This window comes from Trichosurus vulpecula, chromosome 9 (assembly GCF_011100635.1).
Source record: "Trichosurus vulpecula isolate mTriVul1 chromosome 9, mTriVul1.pri, whole genome shotgun sequence".
Taxonomy (NCBI): Eukaryota; Metazoa; Chordata; class Mammalia; order Diprotodontia; family Phalangeridae; genus Trichosurus; species Trichosurus vulpecula.
Window position 1 is genome coordinate 97,016,959 of NC_050581.1, and position 23,007 is coordinate 97,039,965.

General features: G+C 38.2%; 1 protein-coding gene across 1 annotated transcript in view; it reads left to right on the forward strand.

Moving 5' to 3' along the window:
• The first annotated feature begins 1,471 nt into the window (after positions 1 to 1,471).
• Positions 1,472 to 23,007, forward strand: part of SNAPC3 (small nuclear RNA activating complex polypeptide 3) — a 38,417-nt gene continuing 16,881 nt past the window's right edge. The window contains exons 1-5 of the mRNA XM_036738467.1: positions 1,472 to 1,835; positions 3,077 to 3,154; positions 8,141 to 8,225; positions 8,856 to 8,960; positions 11,194 to 11,343. Of these exons, the coding sequence (XP_036594362.1) occupies positions 1,546 to 1,835; positions 3,077 to 3,154; positions 8,141 to 8,225; positions 8,856 to 8,960; positions 11,194 to 11,343 (708 nt within the window). The 5' untranslated portion in view covers positions 1,472 to 1,545. The remainder of the gene's footprint in view (positions 1,836 to 3,076; positions 3,155 to 8,140; positions 8,226 to 8,855; positions 8,961 to 11,193; positions 11,344 to 23,007) is intronic.

Here is a 23,007-nt window from a genome sequence, read left to right on the forward strand (position 1 = left end):
TGTATGTAGCTTAGCTTGTATATATTTGTTTGCCTGTTGTCTCCCAAATTGCAAACTCCTTGAGGGCAGGGATTGTCTTTTGCCTCTTTTTGTATCCCCAGTGCTTAGCACAGTGACTGGGACATAGTAAGTGCTTAAAAAATGTTGCTTGATTGATTCTGAGAGACCTATGATCCTTAGGTTGTCCCTATACATACTGTATTTGAAATTCATTTCTTTTGCTTGCATAGTCTTTTAATGTTCTTATTTTTCACTTCTCTTCTTTTAGACTTTCACTTCCGTGTGCTGGGCCATTGCCAATCATCCTGACTTATGTCTTGCCAGTGGACTCCAATGACTCTGGAGGAAAAGAGTTAGGTTAATGACTCTGCACAGCTCTGCCTCACTTAAATGCAATTCGTTTGCAAATCAAGACATCAACCTCCTGAAGTCATTGCTCCTCTTCAAGAACGAAGGACCATCACCAACAACAAAACAACTCTCTCATGTTAAATGAGGCAACTGAAGCCCAGAGACAGAGATATAAGAATTTTTGCACCTAGGCAAATAGCTTAAATGTGCCTTCTTCGGGACTGGGCAGGGCATATGTGTATGTTTGGATACTTCACCCTGAGGCATGCATGGAGACAGAAACTTAGTCTTGGGACTGTAGGAGAAACCCTTGTAATTTCCTATATTAAGTATTAATGTTTGTTAACTAGGTGTTATTTCTAAGATGCAAGTGGGGTGCAGAAGGGAATTTGGAGTCACATGGCCTAAACCTGAATTCTAGTTCTGTTAACAACTGTGTGACCTTGGAAAGTCAGTTAACATCTCTAGGCCTCAGTTCCATCATCTGTTAAATAAGGGGTTTGGACTGGGTGACCTTTCCAAGTCTAGATCTTGGATGTCAGTAACCTTTAAATTCAGCTTTTGAGGCAAACACCTGGCACAGTCAGGTGTCAAACCACGTTCACTGGAGCATGCCCAAGAATCTGGCCAGGAAGGTAGGGTGCAATGGGTAGATGCACGTACGGAACGTGACCAGGTCCCTTTCACCGGAAGGTTTCCCCGCCCCAGACCTTTTTTTAAAGATCTACAAGGCATTACAAGAACAAGAGGTCTGTGGGTGGGGAAGCTGAGGGGAGACCCAGAATTGAAAGCCGAGAGCATTTTCTGGGATAAAAGTTGGCCAGCACAATTCCTCCGTGGGCCGCAGGGCCCCCACTGAGAGCCGCTCCCACTCGGCAGCTCCTCCCAATGCAGAGAACAATGCAATCTGAGGACACGCTCCGAAGGTTTTCTCCGCTGCGGACTGATGGGGCGGGGCAGGGTGGGGCGGCTGCGCTGTTGATGAACGGAGCTTTCTGGGAAATGTAGTGCCTCGTTCTTCTCGTCTCCCAGTATTAGCTGTTAGCTCTCCGCGCTGGAGAGCGGAGGGCGCTGCTCGAGACTACAAATCCCACCATGCACTGCGCTCCCGACTGTGGTGGGAGCGGCGGCGGCGGGCGGAGGGAGGGGTTGGAAGCACGGCTTTTGCGGAACGAGGGGCCGAGGAGGGCGGACATGGCTGCGGGCTGTGTCGGCGGCGACGGCGGCGGCTCCTCCAGCGGTGGGGGCGGGTTCAGGTTCCCGGAATACGAGATCCCGGAGCTGAACACGAAGCCTTTCCTCGTGCGGGCTGTGGGGAACGTGTGGAAGGAGAGCCTTCTCGGGGTCCGTGACTTCTCTTTGGAGCCGCCCGCGCCCAGCAGCCTGGACGGGACCGGAGCCGGAGGCGGCGAGGAAGATGCGGCCGTGGCCGAGGACCTGGGCTGCAGCTTGGAGACCGCGGCCGAGCTGAGCCTCGTGTGTGGGTGAGTGCTCCGGGGCGCTGCCTCGGCTGCTGGGCCAGGGGGGTGGGGCGGGAGGAGCGTCCTTGTCTGAACTCCTGCTCTGACCAGACCCCGTCCCCACCCCCCTCTTTAGGACCCTCCTCAGATGCCTGCAAATGAAATAGGCCATTGAGGACTCCTGGGGGGAGGAGGGGGCTAGCTTGAGGTGGGGAAGAAGGAAAGGGGGAGGGGGTTGCTCCAAAGAGACACTGGCGACCTGTCATCCCTTTGTTACTTAGGAAGGTACATATCATGAAAAAGTAGGAAAAGCTGATAAAGGATACCCTTGATGGACAAATCTGGGGAGGAGTTGGTAGATAATGGGAAGACCGCTGGAATTGGAATCAAATCAGTCAGCCTTTATTTAGCGCCTGCTGTGTGCCAGGCAATTGTCCTCAGCGCTGGGGTTGCAAAAAGAGGCAGAAGACACTTCCTGCCCTCAGTGAGCTTACCGTCTAATGAGGGAGACAAATCAGTGGACCTGGGTTTAGATCTCAGTTCCTGGGTGACCCTGGGCAAGTCAGAGAAGATTGGATTTAAGTTCCCTTCTGGCCATGAATCCTACAATCTGTGACATTGTATCACAGATACCCGTTTTGAGAGTTTCTTTGTGGTTGAGGTGCTGCTTAGTATCTTCTCACGGATGACACCTTTGGTCACTTTCCCTCACATCCCCGCAAGAAAAGAACCTTTCTGAAAAAGAAAAAGACTTGTCGATCTCATTTTGCCACTTAGCAATATTGGAAGAATAGAAACAGTCATATTCTCATGTTCAAATCTGGCCTCAGGCACTTAGCAGCAATGTGACCCTGGGCAAGTCACTTAACTACTTTGCCTCAGTTTCTTCATCTACAAAATGGGGATGATAGCGCCTGTCTTCAGGATTGTCATGAGGATCAGATAACTGCTGTGAAGTGCTTAGCACGTTTCCTGGCATACTGTAAGTCCCCTATAGATGTTAAGTGTTATTAATATTAGCTATTATTTTCTTAATGAAGGTTTGTTGAATGGATACCAGTTACATCTAGTGTTTATTTCACAGTAACTGTACCAAAAATATTTCATTGAATGAAGTTTTCTTTTGTGATGTCACAGTTTTTTACCTAGCTTTTTAATTGTTCAAGATATTGTCACCCTAATAGACCAGGATGGTTATCTCATTGGTAAAAATAAATATATATATATATATATATATATTTAAGTTATTGCATTTCCATCTTTAGCCTGGATAAGTTGAAGTCCTGTGAAGAGGAGGATGATCCAGAAGTCATTCCTGAAGACACCAACCTAGTGACTTTGGGGTATGGTGGACTTTGATTTTAAAAAGTTCATTTTCCATGCAGTAAAGATACTTATTACACACAACACTGTAATTTTTTTTTAGTACAAGCCAGATTCCATCTAGGAAGTATAATTTCTTTCAAAATATTTATATGATAAGGTTTCTAAGCATCAGCCTCTTGTTTTAGACTATTTCTGTTAATGATACAGGTACCACCTGGGCTGAAAAAAAAAGAAAAAAATCAGCCTTGACTTCTCTAGTCCCTTGAGATCGATATCCAATCTGTCACCAAGTCTTTTTGAGTCTTTTTTGTAATGTCTCATATCTTTCTTTCCATTCCTACTGCCAGAATCCTAATTCAACCCTTAGTCTTGTGCCAAGGAGAACCTCTTTGTTATTTTGGAAAGTTCACTTCAGTAAAGAAATCAAAAGATATCTGTCAGAATGAAAATTTTGAATTTTCAGCAAGTTTGCCAAGTAGTTTGATGTCTCTGCTCCACCCTCCCCATTTCATTCATATTGCATGGTGCTGTCAGATTAATTTTTACAATGTTACTTCCATCTTGTCACTTCCCTAGGGGTTCCCATTACCTTGAGGACAAAATCCAGATAACTTAGTCTGAAGGTATTAAAGACTCTACATACTCTGGCTCCAATTTTCCTTTCCAGGCTTATTTCCCACTATTCCTCCCTACTTTGATTGATCTATTCATAATTCTCTCAAAGTGACTTTTATGTTGCCATTTCTTCTTTGCTTACACTGTACCTATTGGAATATACTCCTCCCTCTCTCATCCGAACTACTCATTTTTAAGGCCCTGCGGTATAACCTCCTTTATACCTTCCCAGCTCACAATGACCTCTTCCTCACCAGAAGTGTTCTTATGGCTTGCAGTGTGGAATTGTACTCTGTCTTTTATCATCATTTAACTCCTAAGATTGCTAGCTTGCTGAGAAGATTTTTTGTCAAACCTTTGTATCTTTCCTACCCTGCCTCCCACTCAATACCCTGCAGCAGTAGAGTATTGTTTGATTAATTAGTTGGACCTTTGGAACTCCTAGGAAAAGTATTTGACCTAATACACTGAAGACTGGCAAGGAAATGAAGATAAATTAAACTTAATGATTATTCAGTTGTCACTAAAAGGTTTCTTGACTCTTTGCTGTTTTCCCTCTTCCTATGGCAGAGTTTGTCCATATTAGACCTCCCTGAGGTTCCCTCCCCCCATTCCATTCTGTGGGTCTTCCTAGGTAAAGCTATGCCTTTAATAAATTGTAATGAAGTGAGTTTGATAAGAGGTGTTAGTCCATATTTCTTTTTCCCAGACTGGGTCTTGAAAGATTTTGTTTTATGCTGAAAATGTTGCAAATATATATAAGCAGAGGAAAAATTAAAAGGTGGACAAAGTATTAAGCTTTACATGCTCCCCGGCACCAAAGGTTGTGCTTTTGTTCCTTTTTGCCCCCATATCTACCCAAATACCCCTTAGAGAATTGAATGGAAGAGAGTTTTCTGACTCCAAATACAGAAATTATTCTTCTAACCCATACTTCTAAGAGTAGGCAATCAGTTTCACAGAGAAGACAACTTGACAGAGCAGCCTGTACACATTGTGAGCTGACATGGAACTGCATCAGCCCCTCAGGAGTTCTGCGGGTTAGGATCTCCGTTGTGACTACTGGTTTAGGAAACTCGTACCCATGCAGTGAAAAATCATGATTCCAAAAGACTGAAGATGAAACATGCTGCTAAGAAAAGACCATGGACCCAGATATAGAATGAGATATGAATTTTTGGATATTGTCAGTGTGGGAATTTGCTTTGTTTGATGATGCCTACTTAGAAAGCTTTTCTTTGTTTAGTCTTAGAGTAAGGAGAGATTCAGTGATATGCAGGGGTGGGAGTGGGGTGGGGTGCAGGGTCACACAACCAATATATGTGAAAGAAGTGGGACTTGAACCTAGGTCTTCTTGGTGCCAAGACCAGCTTTCTTTCCCTTATACTACGTTTCCTCTCAGCTTTCAGCTTTCTAAAACTCTAGCAGAGCAAATACTAATATACTTTAATAGAGAGGAGCTCTTTACTTTTATTTTTTTTTTACTGTTCATTTAATTCTTTATTGACAAACTTGTGATTTTGTCAGCTAAGATTAGTAACAAAACCCTTTCCTTACACCTTCAATGTTTTAGAAAATCTAATGGCTACACCTGAGGTAGCAGCCTTTTTTTTTTTAATTTAATTATGAGAGGAGCTCTTTACATTAATGAAATCACAGGTCCAGTCCAAAGTAAATATTGTATAGGCACATATAAATAAATGTGTGTGTACACACATGCCCAAATTGAGTATATGTGAGTGTATTTTCACCCCATCTCATTATAATGCAATATTCTTTTCTCTGACCAACAAAGGGGCTACGTAATTGTTAGTTATACATGTGGCAGGGCTTGGGGGAGTGGGAGGCATAGAGACTCTGACATTTGGTTTCACAATCCTCAGCAATCTATGTAGCATCTATAAATTTCAAGCTTTAGACGTTTAAGAGAAAGTCTTAGTTCCCAAGAAAAGAAGAAATTAATTTTTACTTTTTCTAAGTGTCATAAAATAGATACATGAATTTATGGAGACTTAAATCACCCTTCAGCACATACTCACGTGGACCCATTGATTTAAATTTGTTCTGTGGTCAAGGACAGTGTTCCTGGCTTCAGTTGTTTAGCAGTTGTTTGCTGTTGGTCAAAACAAGTAAATGAGAAAAAATTCATTCCAACTCCTAGAAAAAAGTAAGTAACTTCACCCTAAAGGAAAGCATTTAAATTATTGGCCTGGTGTCACTTGATAAAAATAACATACTGTTGGTTGCAAAAGGAGTTTTTGCCATCATCTAGTTCTGTGACCTTGGGAAAATTGCTTCCCCTTCCTGGGCTTCAATTTCCTTAGCTGTAAAACTCTTGTTTAGTAGATAGAGTTAGTAGATGATGTCTTAAGTTTTTTCTGGCTTTACATTTCTGTGATGCTATATGAACTTAGCCAAAGAGAAATTGAGATTAGAATAGTACATATATGTTAGACTTCATTCAGATCATGGGTGGTGGCTTTTTTTTTCTTGCAGATTTAGGAATAATTTAAATTAGATCCAGTAGTAATCATCTTCCTACATGAATAATGTAATTTAGTGTAATTTTTAAAATTCAATTTTAATTTTAAATCAAATTTAATTAAATTTCAATGTCTGAATTCTTCTGCCACTCATAGAGAAAAAAGAAAAACAAAACCTGTTAACAAGCAAGCAAAACATTCCCTCATTGTCATGTCTCAAAAAATATGCCTCCATCTCTACTGAGGCCATCACATGCTCTTGGTCAAGAAGTGGGTGGCGTATTTTATGGATCCTTTGGAATTATAATTGGTCATTTTATTGATCAGCGTTCCTAAATCTTTCAAAGTTGTATCGTTGCTATTTTATAAATTCTTTTCCTCGTCCTCCACTGTGCAGCGAAGAACATTCATAGAAATCAGTTCATACAAATCTTCACAGATTTTTTCTGAAACCATTCCCTTTATCATTTCTTACAGAATAATAGTGTTCCATCACGTTCATATATCATAACTTGTTCAGCTGTTCCCCATTTGATGGTCACCCCCACAGTTTCCAATTCCTTGCCGCCACCAAAAGAGCTGCCATAAATATTTTTGTACTTATGCATCCTTTTCCTTTGAACTCTGGGAAATAGACCTCATTGTGGTTATAGCTGGATCAAAGGTTATGCAAACTTTAATTACTTTTGGGTCACTGTCCTCAGGATGGTTGTACTAGTTCATAGCTTCACCAGCAGTACATTGAAATAACCTGTTTTACCTACAGCTCTTCCAGCATTTGTCATTTTCCTTTTTTGTCAGCCTAGCCAATTTAATAGGAGTGCGTTACTACCTCAGAGTTGTTTTAAATTGCATTTATTAGTTTAATTATTAGTTAAAGCATTTTTTCACAGATATCAATACCTTGTATTTCTTCCTCTAAAAACTGCTTGTTTCTTATCCTGTAAGAATGTATATCAATTGGGGAATGGTTCTTTTTCTTAAAATTTTGACTCAGTTCCCTAGATATCTTAGAAATGAGATATTTTCCAGAGAAACTTGGTATAAATATTCCCTCCCCCCTTCCATTTCCTGCTTTTTTAGCTAATTTTAACTGCATTGGAAAAACTTTTTAATTTTTTGTAATCAAAATTGTCCATTTTACGTTCTGTGAAGTTATCTCTTGTTCAGTCATGAACTCTTCCCCTATCCATAAATCTGACAGATAATTTCTGTGTTCCTCTGATTTGTTTATGATATTACCCTTTATGTCTGAATCATGTACCCGTTTGGAGCTCCTCTTGGAATATGGTATGAGATGTTGGTCTCTACTTAGTTTCTTACAGTTTTTGTCACCTAATGAGTTGTTGCCCCAGTAACTGGGATCTTTGGGTCTATCAAAGGCTAGATCCCTGAGCTAATTTGGTTCTGTATATTGTGTACCTAATAATGTCCCACTTATCAACCTCTCTGTTTCTTACCCAGTACCAAATTGTTTTGGTTTTAGCTTTGTAGTATAGTTCGAGATCCGGTACTGCTAGGGTCTTCTTCCTTCCCACTTTTTTCGTTAATTTCCTTGATATTCCTGACATTTTGTTTTTCAGATGAATTTTGTTATTATTTTTTCTAGCTCTATTAAATAAAACTATGGTAGTTTGATATGGCAATGATAGTGTTTTTGTGCTTTTTCTTTTTTAAAAAATGTTTTCCCATCTAGGTATTTAACCCACTCGGCTTCATTGAGTACGCTAGAAAGAATTAAGTAAAAATTTCCAGTTTTCAGTGTGATCAACAAATTCCCAACATAGGCATTAAAGCACTTGTTTGTAGAAAATCATCATGTTGTTTTACATGCAATTTTTAAATCATAAACATCTTTGATAGTGGAGAAGTTTTTTAAGTTTTATTTTTCCAAAACTCCACTAGACTTAGAAAGAGGGCCTTGGAGCATCGAGAAGAAACCATAACAGTAGATCGTATCTGCAGACAAGAAACCTTTGCCTATGAGATGGTAAGATTCCTTCTTTTTCTCTCATGGCTCATGGAGTAATTCTCTTGCTTAGTGGCTGAGTGTTAGTGAAGCTATTTTATTGTATATGCTTAACTCACAATTCCCAGGCAGTTTTTTAGAATGTATAGAAGGCAGTGTGGGGGGTGGCAGGGAGGGGGAGATTGCATATAATCCCAGTGACTAATGCCCTTACCCTGCTCAGGCTTTGCTTTTGCCCCTGCTCTTAGTGCTTTACACTTTCCCCTTTCCCCTTTCCTTGGTTCTGTTCTTAATACTAACTATGTATCTATTTCTAGCCCTGCTTCTGGTTCCTTTACTTTTTCCTACATGAACCTGGCCTTGTATTCCTGCTTCATCTCTCAGGGCACATCCCCCCTCTTACTATAAGAAAACTATGAATTTTTAGACAGATGGAAGATGAGATTTTATAACATCTTGGAAATTTATAGGGTCATCTACTTTTCTCTTCTATCCTCTTTAAACTGTTTGTTTTGTCAATAAACCACAATTTTAAAAGTAATGTATTTAATCATGACCATGATCATTCATTCATGAAATATAAAGCAGCTTCTTGAATTCTAGAAGCTTACTTGGATGTTGTTCATTTTTTCCATTCTTCTTCCCCATCAGGAATCACATGCCATAGGAAAGAAGCCATCAAATCCGGCAGACTTAGTTGATGAAGGAGAACTTATCTTAACTCTGAATATCTTCTATCCTGTTATATTTAGTAAGGTCAGTTCTGAAACCTAATAAAATTTCTTAACTGTTTTATCATGATTGGTTTCCTATAATAACCAATCAACGAACATTATGAAGCACTTACTATTTTGCCAGGTACTGTACAAGGTACTGGGGATAAAAAAGACCAAAAAAAAGAGAAATTATCATTGCTTTCAGAAAGCTTCCATTCTATCAGTGGAGATAACATGTCTATACATACATATATAGGCACATACATGTTTGTGTATGTATGTATAAACATATACAGAATAAAGATACAGGGTAATTAGGGGAGGGAGGACACTATCATTTAAGGGGATCAGGAAAGGCTTCATGTAGATGGTATTGCTCAAATTGAGTCTTGAGGAAAGCAGAGGATTCTGTGTAATGGAGGGCAAGGAGGGTGAACATTCCAGGCAGAGGCGTGAGGGTGAGGGGCAGTGGTACAGAGGCATGGGAATGGAATAGGGAGTGTTGTGTGTGAGGTACAGAGAGAAAGTCAGTTTGGCTGGTGGCAAAGGGTGGGAAGAGGGAAATGTAGAGTAAGGCTGGAAAAGTAAGATGTGACCAAGTATTTTAAAGACTGAGAACTTAAAAAAACCAAAAGAAGAATTTATATTTTATTCTAGAGGCAATAGAGAGTTACTGGAGCTTGTTGAGTAGAATACTGATGTGGTCAGATCTGTTCTTGAGGAAAATAATTTTAATAGTTGTGTGGAGGATAGATTTGAATGGAAGGAGAATTGACACAGAGGGATCAATTAGAAGGCTATTCCAGTCATCTAGGCAAGAGGTAATGAACACCTAAATTAAGGGGATAGCGGTGTAAGAAGCCAGAAAGGGTTAGGTGTAAGAGATGTGGACATAAAAATGGCAAGATTTGGCAAAGTGATTTGAAGCAAAAAATCAAGGATTATATGAAAGTTACAAACCTGGGAGACTGGTGATGCCCTCTGTAGAAAGTTCAGTAGGGGGCAAGATTTTGGGCAAAAGATGAGTTTTGTTTTGGATGTTTATATTTGAAATGTTTCCAAGAAATCTAGTTTCACACGCCCTGGAAAAGCTGGAATTCCTTTCTTGTTCTTTCCCTTTGTTTCACGTTATACAGGGTCCAGAAATAATACTACCAAATGCTATTTAAAGTTAAAAAAGGCTTTCTTTGGATCTGAAAGTCCACATGGGCTCAAAGACTTAGAAATGCTCGTTGAGTTGGATTGAAAAGTTTTGTGTTTATAAGGAAGAACCTTGAATAGAATGGAATATTGATTGGATACTCTGGTTGGGAGGTCAGCCTTATTAAATTAGTATTCATATCTTATTTCTATACATACTCTTGGATTCATGAATGGACACATAATTTTCACAAAATCGCTAAATGTTAGAGCTGGATGAGACCATAAAGGTCATCTAATCTCTTTGTTTTAAAGATGAGGAAAATGAGACCCTGACATATGAAACAGCTTCCTCAAGTTACTGCCTAAAGTGGCAGAAGTAGGTTTTGAACACATTTGTTCTACTGTGAGTTCAGTGTTCTTTCCTTCTGTAGTACATCTTTGTCTCTAACAAAACAGAAAAGTCAAATTACATTAATTGGAAATTGAAAATTGAACCTGGATCTACTGATAGGGTTCTTGCAGAGAAGGCTTTTCTGTCACTAAGTAACCAATGTCCTGCTTTTCAAAATTCTTCTGGTTAAAAAAAAGAGAGAACTATATATATATCCATACATATACACTTAACATGTATTAAAATGGTTGTAATTTCCTTAATATTACATTGAATGATAAAAGATATCTGTTGTACCTACCTTGGAGGTGTTTTAAGAACAAAATGATGTAATAAATGCAAACATGTTTAAAAAAAAGGTAAATGTATAGATATATTTAAAGTGGCAGTGGTAGCCGTATTGTTATAAACATCCATTTAAATATAGGTAATCTCTAGCTTATGAGTATCCACTTACTACCCGTGATAAAAAAAAACTCATTTATATAAGGTTTCCAAAATGTTTTCCTCACAACAACCCTGTGAGATAAGTAGAAGATTAGCATCTCCATTTTGCAAAGAAGAAAAAAAGGTTTAAAGAGATTAAGTGTCTTGCATAAGGTCAACTCATTTAGCTGCAACGAAAGTGTTGGAAATGAGATTTGAACATGGGTCTCTCTTTACTTTTAAATCCAACAATCCTGGCGCAGGTACATTTCCCCTTTGGATGCTGACTTTTGTCTTGCTATTTGATTTGTAGCATAAAGAACGCAAACCCTATCAAACCCTATTGGTGTTGGGCAGTCAAAAGCTCACAGAGCTCAGAGATTCATTTTGCTGTGCCAGTGACCTTCAGATTGGAGGAGAGTTCAGCAGCACACCTGACCAGGCACCAGAACACACCAGCAAGGTAAAGTGATATTTCACAAAAACTAGGCAATTGATTTAAGTAATACATATAGAATTGTGGTTTATAATGTTAGACAAATGTTCTGTCAAATGCCCTACATGGACGGGCTTGAGTGTTTCATAGAAAATGCAAATGCTATGGAATACAAACACGAGGCTCTTGAGAAATGAGCAAAATTTCGAAACCGTCAGTAAAATAAAGGAAATGAGCTTTGTCTATTGTTACTTGCTTTTAGAGGAGGAGGAATGAACTTGACATTCTTTGATAGGGTTACTGCACCAGTTTATGAATCAGAAGACCAGCTCTAGTCACAGCTCTGCCACTTACCATATACGTAATACGTGTGATCTTTAGAAAGTCACTTAAACTTTTGAATCTTCAGTTTCTGTATTAGCAAGGCAGTAATCACAGTAAAGATGGTAATTGTCAGTATGCCTGTGTAGTTCTGTATTGCAAAATATAAGAAACTCTCCATATAGAAGGTAGAAGTAAACCATTTATTCAGACACCAGAGAACTGGATCCCAAAACCAATAAGCCCAATCCATCATAGCAGCAAGGAATTCAATACACAGTATCACAGCAGAGAACCACTCCTTCTCAAAGCCATCCGCCCCCCTTCTGGGGCCTTTGACACCAACAAACACACTCACAGCACGGCTGCTCTCTCAGCATTTCCTGTGACACACTTTTCTTTTCCTCTCAGCAAGCTCTTCCCACCATGTGTGACTTAGGCTTCCTGTGACGTAAGCAGGTCATATGGCCTATTAATGGGTGGGAAAGATCTTCAAATTACCATTAGAATTTCCCCATCAGCAAATTGAGATATTAATACATGTCCTGTCTGGGTACCTAACTTTATGACATTTGGGTGCCATTGTCATAGGTCTAGAGCTAGAAGGGATCTGAGGCCCCTCATTTAACACATGAGGAACCTCAAACAGAGAGGGTGAATAACTTGCCCAAGGTCACAAAGAGAGTGAGCTTCAGAGCTGTGCTTTGAAGCTAGGTCATCAACTGCATCTTTGCAGTACCACTGTGTAACTTCTACCTCAGTAATGTATACTTAAGTACTTTGGAAAACATGAATCATTATATAAATGTAAAATATTTTTGCTACCATGAAAAACACAAGTTGAAACTGTAAAGGAATGACTTTTTTTTTAAATCTCAGAGTCTCTGACTTCTTTGTCTTTTTTACTTCCCATTTCCAATTAGTTATCAAGTTCTAATCTGTCTATCTCCACAGTTGGTATCATATCCATATTTCTTTTTCTGTTCCCATTGCTCTTTCCTAGTTCGCTCCCTGTTGGAGTAGCCCCATAACTGTTTTCCTTATTTCCAGTTCCTTCTCTAGTTCATCTAGGAAGAAGCTTAGTCCCACTCATCTTTCTCACACAGCTATGATCTCACTCCCTTTCTTGTACTACATATACATCCTTTGCCCAGAGTTGGAAGTCATTAAGAGAATCAACCATAAGGATTATCTAGTCCCACCCATTTTTTTTGCAGATGAGGAGACAGAGGCCCAGAGAGCATTCTTATCTTTTAGTGCCCAGTTTAGGAGCACCTCTAGGAAGCTTGGATTGTTCATAATACTTTGTATGTCTTCTGTGTACTTGTCATTTGATGTTTTATAATTATTTATACCCCTGTTTTAACCATCATAATAGATTATGAACTCTTTGAGGACCGTTGCTTAGATATACATCTATCTCTCCTAGTGTATTGCTTTTAATGTTTGGCCGATATTTGCTGTTTAAAAGAATGGAACTACCAAATTTCACAAAGTTGTATTCCTCTTTTCTCTCATTATTCCCTTCCCTACCAATTAAATTAACTTTTAACTACATTATCAATATCATGTCAGTGCCCTGTTTTCTTCACATGATCTTATACTGTAAGTGTTTTATGGCTAGTCAAGTGGAGCTATTAGTATGTTACAGAGGGAACTCATTGCTCATTATAGATACAGTATAGCACTAGGTCTGGCATAACATCATGATAAATATGTATTAAAGAGGTAATAAGAATGAACAATTTGTTGCTTATCTTTGAAAATGGCAAAATTCATTAGTGAGAAGATTATTTCTATTTTATATGTCTTCAATACATTATTCTTGTATTTAGAAGTGGACAGAAGTTGTAACTAATAGGGAAAGTTTCTGTCAAATTTAAGAGTTTACTTATCTCTTCCAAGACTTCAACTCAGGGTTTTTTCTTAGAATTTCAATAGGCAGCTATGTCAAATAAAGCATTTTAAATTTATTGAAATGATTTAAGAGGACATTTTGCCAATTTATTTAATTAATGCCTTTACATCTAATTCCTCATCCCAGTGTGGAATGGCCTTGAGTTCACAGAGGCTGTGCCAGAACATGAATAGACTTTGGGTAAAACAAGACCTACCAAGCTGGAAAGGCTTGGAATGCATGTAGTTTTGAAATCCAAGGAGCAGTCTAGCTAAGTTATGGGAGGGAGTACCACCGGACAGTAGCCCCTAAATGAAAACTGTTTTAGCTACAATAGCTCATGAAACTATTTCGCTTGGAGTAGTTGAGACCTAGAAGAGTGCCCACATCAATTAAATCACAAATCTTTTGAAGTATTTAAGTAGTGAACTAGGTATCAATAGACTATCCTTTTTTGTTATTTTATCCAAAATTATTTGTTAAAACTCCTCAATTTGATTCTTTTCTTAGATTACTACTAGCTAGAAAGAAGTCATAGATAGGAAGAGAAGAGCCAGGAACAGAGGTGAGAGCAGTAGTACTTCACTGGATCCATGCATGAATACTCATTCCCTGCAGTAATACAGTTCATGACCTATTCATACCCCTCTCATCCAATGCTGTTTTTATCCATGTCCTTTCTTAAGTCCTCCATTGAGGATATACCCAATGTGCTGGCAGTCTTCTGGACTTTTGAAAAAATATTACTGGTAAAAGTTTAGCATTTGAATTCTGTCTTTCATTCTTTACTCTCATGTGATTGACCTGTTTTTCCAACTATAGATCTCCTGGGTGATATCTTTTATGCTCTCACTTATGTACAGATCATCATTGGTTAATATGCTGCATCCTACTGATATCTTTTCATTTCTCTTTAGATCACCTGAGATTTGGGGTTTTTTGGAGACTGTGGTTTTCCAGTTCATAGCCAGATGATATCACTAGGGGAATACTGATGTTAAAAAGATGGATTTTTATGTTGTGGATCATCTGGGATTGTTGAAAATGCTATGTAGTTTACCATGTGTAATCTGGTTGGCTCTTTTCCTGTACTATTATGGCCCAGCTAAATATCTATCTGTATTTTCTGTCTAAAAGGAAGCCATATACTGATAGATTAATTTAGAGGACTTCTAATTCAGGTGTATGTTATACTAACCTAAATAACTAGAGATACGGTAATTCCTCATGGGTAGGCTATACCAATATAAATAAAAATGAAAATACTGCCTAAGTCAATGTATTTATTCAGTTTCATGCCAACCAACATACAGAGAAGCACTAGCACTTACAGCTACAGGGGAGTAGAGGCACTAGATAGAGTTCCAGAGTGGAGAAGAGTACTTGTGGTCCCTCATAAGGGAGCAGGTAACCTGGTCAAAATTCCAGGGCCAACCAAAGCACTAGTACAGGGGAATAAGGGTCATTGTCACAGTTCCAATGCAGAGAGGAGCACTAGAGCTTGCAGCTACAGGAGATCAGGGAACTAGTCATGATTCCAGGGCCATGAGGAGCAAGGTCCCTTCTTGAGTACAAGCCAGAGCACAGGCCAGGAGAGTTGTGACCATACCTCTCCTTGGAAGCTATCTTGGAAGCACCAGAAACTTAAAGATTCCCAGAACTAGTTCTGAAAACAGCAGGACAAAAAACCTAAAGCTTGGGACAGTGCCCCCATCCACCTTGGGAGCAGAGCCCAACTTTAAAATAGAGTTCAAAGTCAAGAAGTAGGCTGGAAAAGTGAGCAAACAACAACAAAAAAGAACCCAACCATATAAATATACTATCGTGACAGAAAAAATCAAGACACAAACTCAGAAAAAAGATATTAATGTCAAAATAGCTATAAGCAAAGCCTCAAAGGGAGAAAAAATGTGAACATAAGCACATCTTTCCTGGAAGAACTCAAAAAAGATTTTAAAAATCAAGTAAGATAGGTAGAGGGAAAAATTAGGGGAGGGAGGAGTATGATACAACAAAATTATGAAAAGAGTCAACAGCTTGGTAGAACCCACAAAAAAGTACTAAAGAAAACAAGACCTTAAAAAACAGAATTGGCCAAATGGCAAAAGAGGCAATAACATACACACTTAGTTGAGTATAGAAATCTATTGTATCTAATGGGGAAGTAGGAGGGGAAGAGGATAAGAGAAGGGTTGGGGGATAATGATAAGATGGAGGGGGCAAATCAAGAGGGAGGCAATGGTCAGAAGTAAAATGAACTTTTGAGGAGGGAGAGGATAAAAAGAGAAGTATAAACAGAAAAAAATTAGGATGGAAGGAAATTGACAGTAATTATAACTGTGAATGTGAATAGGATGAACTTAACCATAAAACAGAAGTGGATAGTAGAACGGATTAGAAACCACAATCCAACAATATGTTGTTTACAGGAAACATACTTGAAACAGAAAGATACACATGCAGCGAGTTAAAATAAGGGGCTGGAGCATAGTCTAGTATGCTTCAGCTGAAGTAAAAAAGGCAGGGGTAGCAATCATGGTCTTAGACAAAGCAGAAGCAAAAGTAGTCCTAATTAAAAGACATAAGCAGGGAAACCACCTCTTGCTAAAAGGTACCATAGACAATGAAATAATATCAGTACTAAACATATTCACACCAAAGTGCATAGCATCCACATTCTTAAAGGAAAAGTTAAGTGAATTAAAGAAGGAAATAGTAAAACTGTGCTAGTGGGGGACCTTAACTTTTCCCCTCAGAACTAGATAAATCTAACCACAAAACAAATTGAATGGGAATAGAAAGGAGTATATCTTTTTCTCAGTTGTATGTGGCACTATCACAAAAAAAATTGACCATTTATTAGGGCGTAAAACCCTTACAAACAAATGCAGAGAAGCAAAAATAGTAGAGGTGTCCTTTCTAGACCATAACAATATAAAAATTGCATTCAACAAAGAGCCATGGTAACATAGCTTAAAAATTAATTGGGTACTAGGGGCAACTAAGTGGCGCAGTGAATAGAGCACCAGCCCTGGAGTCAGGAAGACCTGAGTTCAAATGTGACCTCAGACACTTGACACGTTTACTAGCTGTGTGTCCTTGGGCAAGTCACTTAACCCCAATTGCCCTGCCAAAAACAAACAAAAAAAATTAATTGGGTACTAAATAATCTAATTCTAAAAAATGAGTGAGTAAAAGAACAAATCATAGAAACAAATAATTCAATTAATGAGAATAACAACAATGAAACAGCATAACAAAATTTGTTCAAAGCAGTATTTAGGAGAAAATTTATAACTAAATGCTTACTTATATCAATAAAATAGAAAAAGAGCTGATCAAAGAATTGAGCGTGCAGTTTAAAAAAATAAGAAAAGAACAAATTAAAAATACCTAACTAAAGGGGCAGCTATGTGGGGCAGTGAGTAGAGCACTGGCCCTGGAGTCAGGAGGACTTGAGTTCAAATCTGACCTCAGACGCTTGACACATTTACTAGCTGTGTGTCCTTGGGCAAGTCACTTAACCCCAGTTGCCCTGCCAAAAAATAAAAAACACCTAAGCACCAGAATGGAAATCTTGAAGAAAGGAGAGATTAATAAAAATGAAAGTTTAGAAAATTATAAAAGTAAAAAAAAATTACAATAATAAAATTAGGAGCTGGTTTTATGGGGGGAAACAATAAAATAGATAAGCCATTGGTTTGATTTTTAAAAAGAAAGAAGAAAAATAAATTACCAGTATCAAAAATTTAAAGGATGAATGCTCCACCAATGAATATTAAATTAAAGTAATTATTAGAACTATTTGGCCCAGAAAAAGCTATTATTCAGTATTGTACTAGAAATGCTACCTATAGCAATAAGACAAGAAAAAGAAATTGAAATAATTAAAATATTCTGACAATGAAGAAACAAAACGATTGCTCTTTGCAAATGATAGGATGTTATACTTGTAGAATCCTAGAAAATCAACTTAAGAAGTAGTTGAAAACAACTCTAGCAAAGTTACAGGATCTCTATGTAAAGCATCATCATTTCTATATATTACTAACAAAGTCCAGCAGCAAGAGATGGAAAGAGAAAATCTATTTAAAATTATTGTAGACAGGATGAAATACTTGAGAGTCTACAAACCCAGGAACTACATGAACACAATTACAAAACACTTTATACAAATAAAGATAGATCTAAATAATTGGAAGGATATTTATGGCACATGAGTAGGCCAAGCCAATATAATAACAGTGACAGTTCTACCTAAATTAATTTATTTATTCAGATAGTTCCATACCAGTCAAACTAACAAAGAATTATTTTATAGAGCTAGAAGAAAATAATAAAATTCATCTGGAAGAACAAAAAGCCAAGACTATCAAGGGAATCCATGAAAAAAAAATTGAAGGAAGACAGCTTATCAATACCAGATTTCAAACTATATTACTAAGTGGCAATCAACAAAACAATCTGGTAACTGGATAAGAAACAGAATTGGTGGATCAGTAGAATAGATTAGGTACATAGTACACGCTAGGAAATGATCATAGTAATTTTGTGTCTGATAAACTCTACAATCTAAAGTTTTGTGACAAGAACTCGCTATTTGATAAAAACTGCTGGAAAAAATGGAAGGCAGAGGGGGCGGAGCCACAATGGCAGCTGGAAAACAGGGACTCACTTAAGCTCTTCTGCAAATCCCTCGAAACACCTGTAAAAAATGGCTCTGAAAACACTCTAGAGCCACAGAACCCACAAAATAACAGAGGGAAGCAGGTCTGCAGCCCAGGACTGCCTGTATGGTTGCTGGGAAGGGTCTATCACACTGCACTGTGAGTGGAGGGCAGCCCAGGTGGACTGCACAAGGACAGACCAGACCAGGAGTCGGGCGGAGCAGGCCTTACTGAGTTGTGGCAGTTACCAGACTTCTCAACCCACAAATGCCAAAGATAACTTAGCAGGTAAGTGGAAAAACTGCTGGATTTGGATGAGAAGTGCATGGTCTGGCCCAAGTCCAGGGGCGGCCAAGGTGGTATGGCAGCAATAGCAGGAGGCTTCTATGGCTGCTTGCAGAGCTCCAGCTGTGGCTGCTTCCAGCCCCACACCCACCCGGTGGGAGAAGTCAAGCAGCAGATCAGAGCAGGAGTGCAGGGAGCACTTTGCTGGTGCACAGGCAGGGTTCTCTTGCTTTGCCCTGCTTGGATTTGGGTTGCGGGTCTCATTGGTGGTTCTTGGGGGAGGAGGAACACTGCTGTAGCAGAGCTTGCTGTGTAGAAGTAGTTCTGAAAACAGAAGTGTAAGACCCCTGAAGCTTGGAACAAAGCACTCTCTACTCTGAAGGCAGTCATACCCTGACAAAAAGCTCAAGGGTCAAGTAGTTGGCTGGGAACATGAACAAACAGCATAAAAGGACTCAGACTATAGAATCTTTTTTGGTAACAAAGAAGATCAAAACATATAGCCAGAAGAACTCAACAAAGTCAAAGAGTCCACATCAGAAGCCTCCAAGAAGAATGTGAATTAGTCTCAGGCTATGGAAGAGCTCAAAAAGGATTTGGTAAAGCAAGTAAGAGAAGTAGAGGAAAAATTGGGAAGAGACATGAGAGTGGTACAAGAAAATCAGGAAAAACAAGTCAATGACTTGCTAAAGGAGACCCAAAAAAAAATACTGAAGAAAATAACACCTTAAAAAAGACTAACCCAAGTGGCAAAAGAGCTCTAAAAAGCCAATGAAGAGAAGAATGCCTTAAAAGGCAGAATTAGGCAAATGGGAAAGGAGGTCCAAAAGACCACTGAAGAAAATACTACCTTAAAAATTAGATTGGAGTAAGTGGAAGCTAGTGACTTTACGAGAAATCAAGATATTATAAAACAGAGCCAAAGGAATGAAAAAATGGAAGACAATGTGAAATATGTCATTGGAAAAACCACTGATGTAGAGAATAGATCCAGGAGAGATCATTTAAAAATTATTGGACTACCTGAAAGCCATGATCAAAAAAAGAGCCTAGACATCATCTTTCACCAAATTATCAAGGAAAACTGCCCTGATATTCTAGAACCAGAGGGTAAAATAGAAATTGAAAGAATCCACCAATCATCTCTTGAAAAAATCCAAAAAAGAAAACTTCTAGGAATATTGTCACCAAATTCCAGAGTTCCCAGGTCAAGGAGAAAATACTGCAAGCAGCCAGAAAGAAACATTGTGTTTTGTGTGTTGAGTATTGTGTAAACACAATCAGAATAACACAAGATCTAGCAGCTTACATTAAGGGATTGAAGGGCTTGGATTATGTTCCAGAGGTCAAAGGAGCTAGGATTAAAACCAAGAATCACCTACCCCAGCAAAACTGAGTGTAATACTTCAGGGCAAAATATGGATTTTCAGTAAACTAGAGGACTTTCAAGCTTTCTCAGTGAAAAGACCAGAGTTGAATAGAAAATTTGACTTTTCAAATACAAGAATCAAGAGAAGCATGAAAAGGTAAACAGGAAAAGAGAAGTCATAAGGAACTTAGTAAAGTTTAACTGTTTAATTTACATTCCTACATGGAAAGATGATATTTGTAACTCATGAAACTTTTCTCAATAGTAGAGTAGTTGAAGGGAATATACATATATATATATAGAGAGAGAGAGAGAGACAGACAGACAAAGGACACAATGTGAGTTGAATATGAAGAGATGCTATCTAAAAATAAATACAATTAAGAGGTGAGAGAGGAATATATTGGGAGGAGAAAGGGAAAGGTAGAATGGGGTAAATTATCTCAGATAAAAGTGAGAAAAAGCAGTTCTATTGGAAGGGAAGAGGGGGCAGGTGAAAGGGAATGAGTGAATTTTGGTCTTACTGGATTTGACTTAAGGAGGGAATAACATACACACTCAATTGGGTATCTTAACCTACAGGAAAGTAGGGGGGAAGGGAATAAGAGAGGGGGGATGATAGAAGGGAGGGCAGATCAGGGGAGGAGGTAATCAAAAGCAAACACTTAAAAAGGGACAGGGTCAAGGGAGAAAATCGAATAAAGGGGGACAGTGTAGGTTTGGAGGGAAATATAGTTAGTCTTTCACAACATGATTATTGTGGAAGTGTTTTGCATAATGATATATGCATGGCCTATGTTGAATTAATTGCTTGCCTTCTCAAGGAGGGTGGGTGGGGAGGGAAGAAGAGAGAGAATTTGGAATTCAAAGTTATAAAAACAAATGCTCAAAAAAAGAAAAGTTGTTTCTGCATCCAACTGGAGTATAAGATATACAAGCAATGGGGTGTAGAAATCTACCATGCCCTACAAGAAAGTAAGGGGAAAAAGGGGGGGGAGTGGGGTGACAGAAGGGAGGGCAGACTGGGGACGGGCCGGTTAGAATATATGCCATCTTGGGGTGGGGGGGAGGGTAGAAATGGGGAGAAAATTTGTAAATTGTTATGGAAGTCTAGGTTGAAAAATAATGTTAAATAATAATAAAACAAAACAAAAATATATAAAAGAAAAAAAATGGAAGGCAGTTTGGCAGAAGCTAGCTTATAGACAAACATCCTACACCATATAACAAGATGAGGTCAAAATAGGTACAAGATTTAGACATAAAAGGTAATATAAGTAGATTAGGGAAACATGGAATAGTTTGCCTATCAGATCTATGGATAAGGGAAGAATTTATGACTAAACGAGAGAGCATTATGAGATGTAAAATAGATAATTTTGATGATACAAAATTAAAAAGTTTTTGCACAATCAAAACCAATGTAGCCAAGATTAGAAGGAAAACAGGAAACTGGGGGGAAAATTTATAAATGTCCTTGATAAAGGCCTCATTTCTCAAATATACAGAGAACTGAAATGGTCAAAGGATAGGAACAGGAAGTTTTCAGACAACGAAATCAAAGTTTTCTATAGTTATATGAAAAAAGTTCTAAATCACCATTGAGTAGAGAAATGCAAATTAAAACAACTTGAAGTATCACCTCATACCTATCATTGACTAATATGACAGAAAAGGAAAATGACAAGTGTTGGAGAGGGTGTAGGAAAACTGGGACACTTTTTGTTGGAATTGTGAACTGATCCAGCCATTCTAGAGAGTAATTTAGAATTACGCCCAAAGGGCTGTAAAACAGAATACACTTTGATCCAACAATAAGACTAGGTCTGTATTACAAGGAGATCCCTCAAAAAGGGAAAGGACTTGTTTGTACAAAAATATTAATAGCAGTTCTTTTTGTGATATTAAAGAATCGGAAATTGAGGGGATGTCCATCAGTTGGGGAATGGCTGTATACAATTGCAACAGAATACTGTTGTTCTATAAGAAATGAGAAGCAGGATGATTTCAGAAAAACCTGGAAAGTTTATAGGAACTGATGGAAAGTGAATAGCAATATTGTATGATGATCAACTGTGAATGACTTAGCTATTCTGATCAATATAGTGATCCAAGACAATTTTGAAGGATTTCTGATGAAAAATGCTATCCCACCTCCAGAGAGAGAACTGATGGAATCTGAGACCAGATTGAAGCGTGATTTTTTACCTTTATTTTTATAGCTTTTTTTTCTTGTAACATGGCTTATAGATAAATACATTTTTCATGATTTCACATGTATAATTGATGTCACATTTCTTTCCTTGTCAGTGGGTAGGGGAGAGGTGGGAAGGAGGAAGAGAATTCAGAACTTACAGTTTTTTTTCAGAGTAGTACTTGAATGGAGATCTACTTAAAATAGCTTTAAAAAAATCTATTTTATAAATGTATTAACTATGGAATGAGATAATAACAGTATAATTTCATTCAGCTGCACAGGAAACTATTCTTATGAAGGTGGTTTTTTTTTTCGATTTAGTATTTTATTTTTCCCCAATTACAGGTAAAAACAATTTTTAACATTCATTTTTTAAATATTGAATTCCAAATAACCTCACTCAAGCAATTGGATATAGGTTATACATGTGTAGTCATGTAAAATGTTTTTCCTTATTAGTCATGTAATAAAAGAAAACAAGACAAAAAAATAAAGTAAAAAAATGTATGCTTCGCTCTATATTCAGACTCCATCAAGAACTCAACAGTTTTTAAAAAAGGAATGTTTAAAAATAAATAGTTGATATTTTCAGAGAAATCTGGCAAGACTTATATGAACTGATGCAGTTAAATGAGCAGATCCAGGAGAACAAATTACACAATAACAGCAACATTGTAACACAAATAGCTTTAAAGGACTTAAGAACTCTGATCAGTACAATAACCAACCATGAATTCAGTATCCTAATGTAGCATGACAGAGGTGAAGCTCAAGATACAGAATGAGATATACATTTTTAGATGTTGTAAATGCATAGATTTGTTTTGTTTGATTATGCATATTTGTTATAAGGGCTTTTCTTTCTCTGGGGAAGAAGAGTTGGGAATAAGAGGTAGAGTAGGGAAAGAGAAAGGAAAAGGGGGGAGGAGATCATTGAAGGATTATCTTTAAAAGC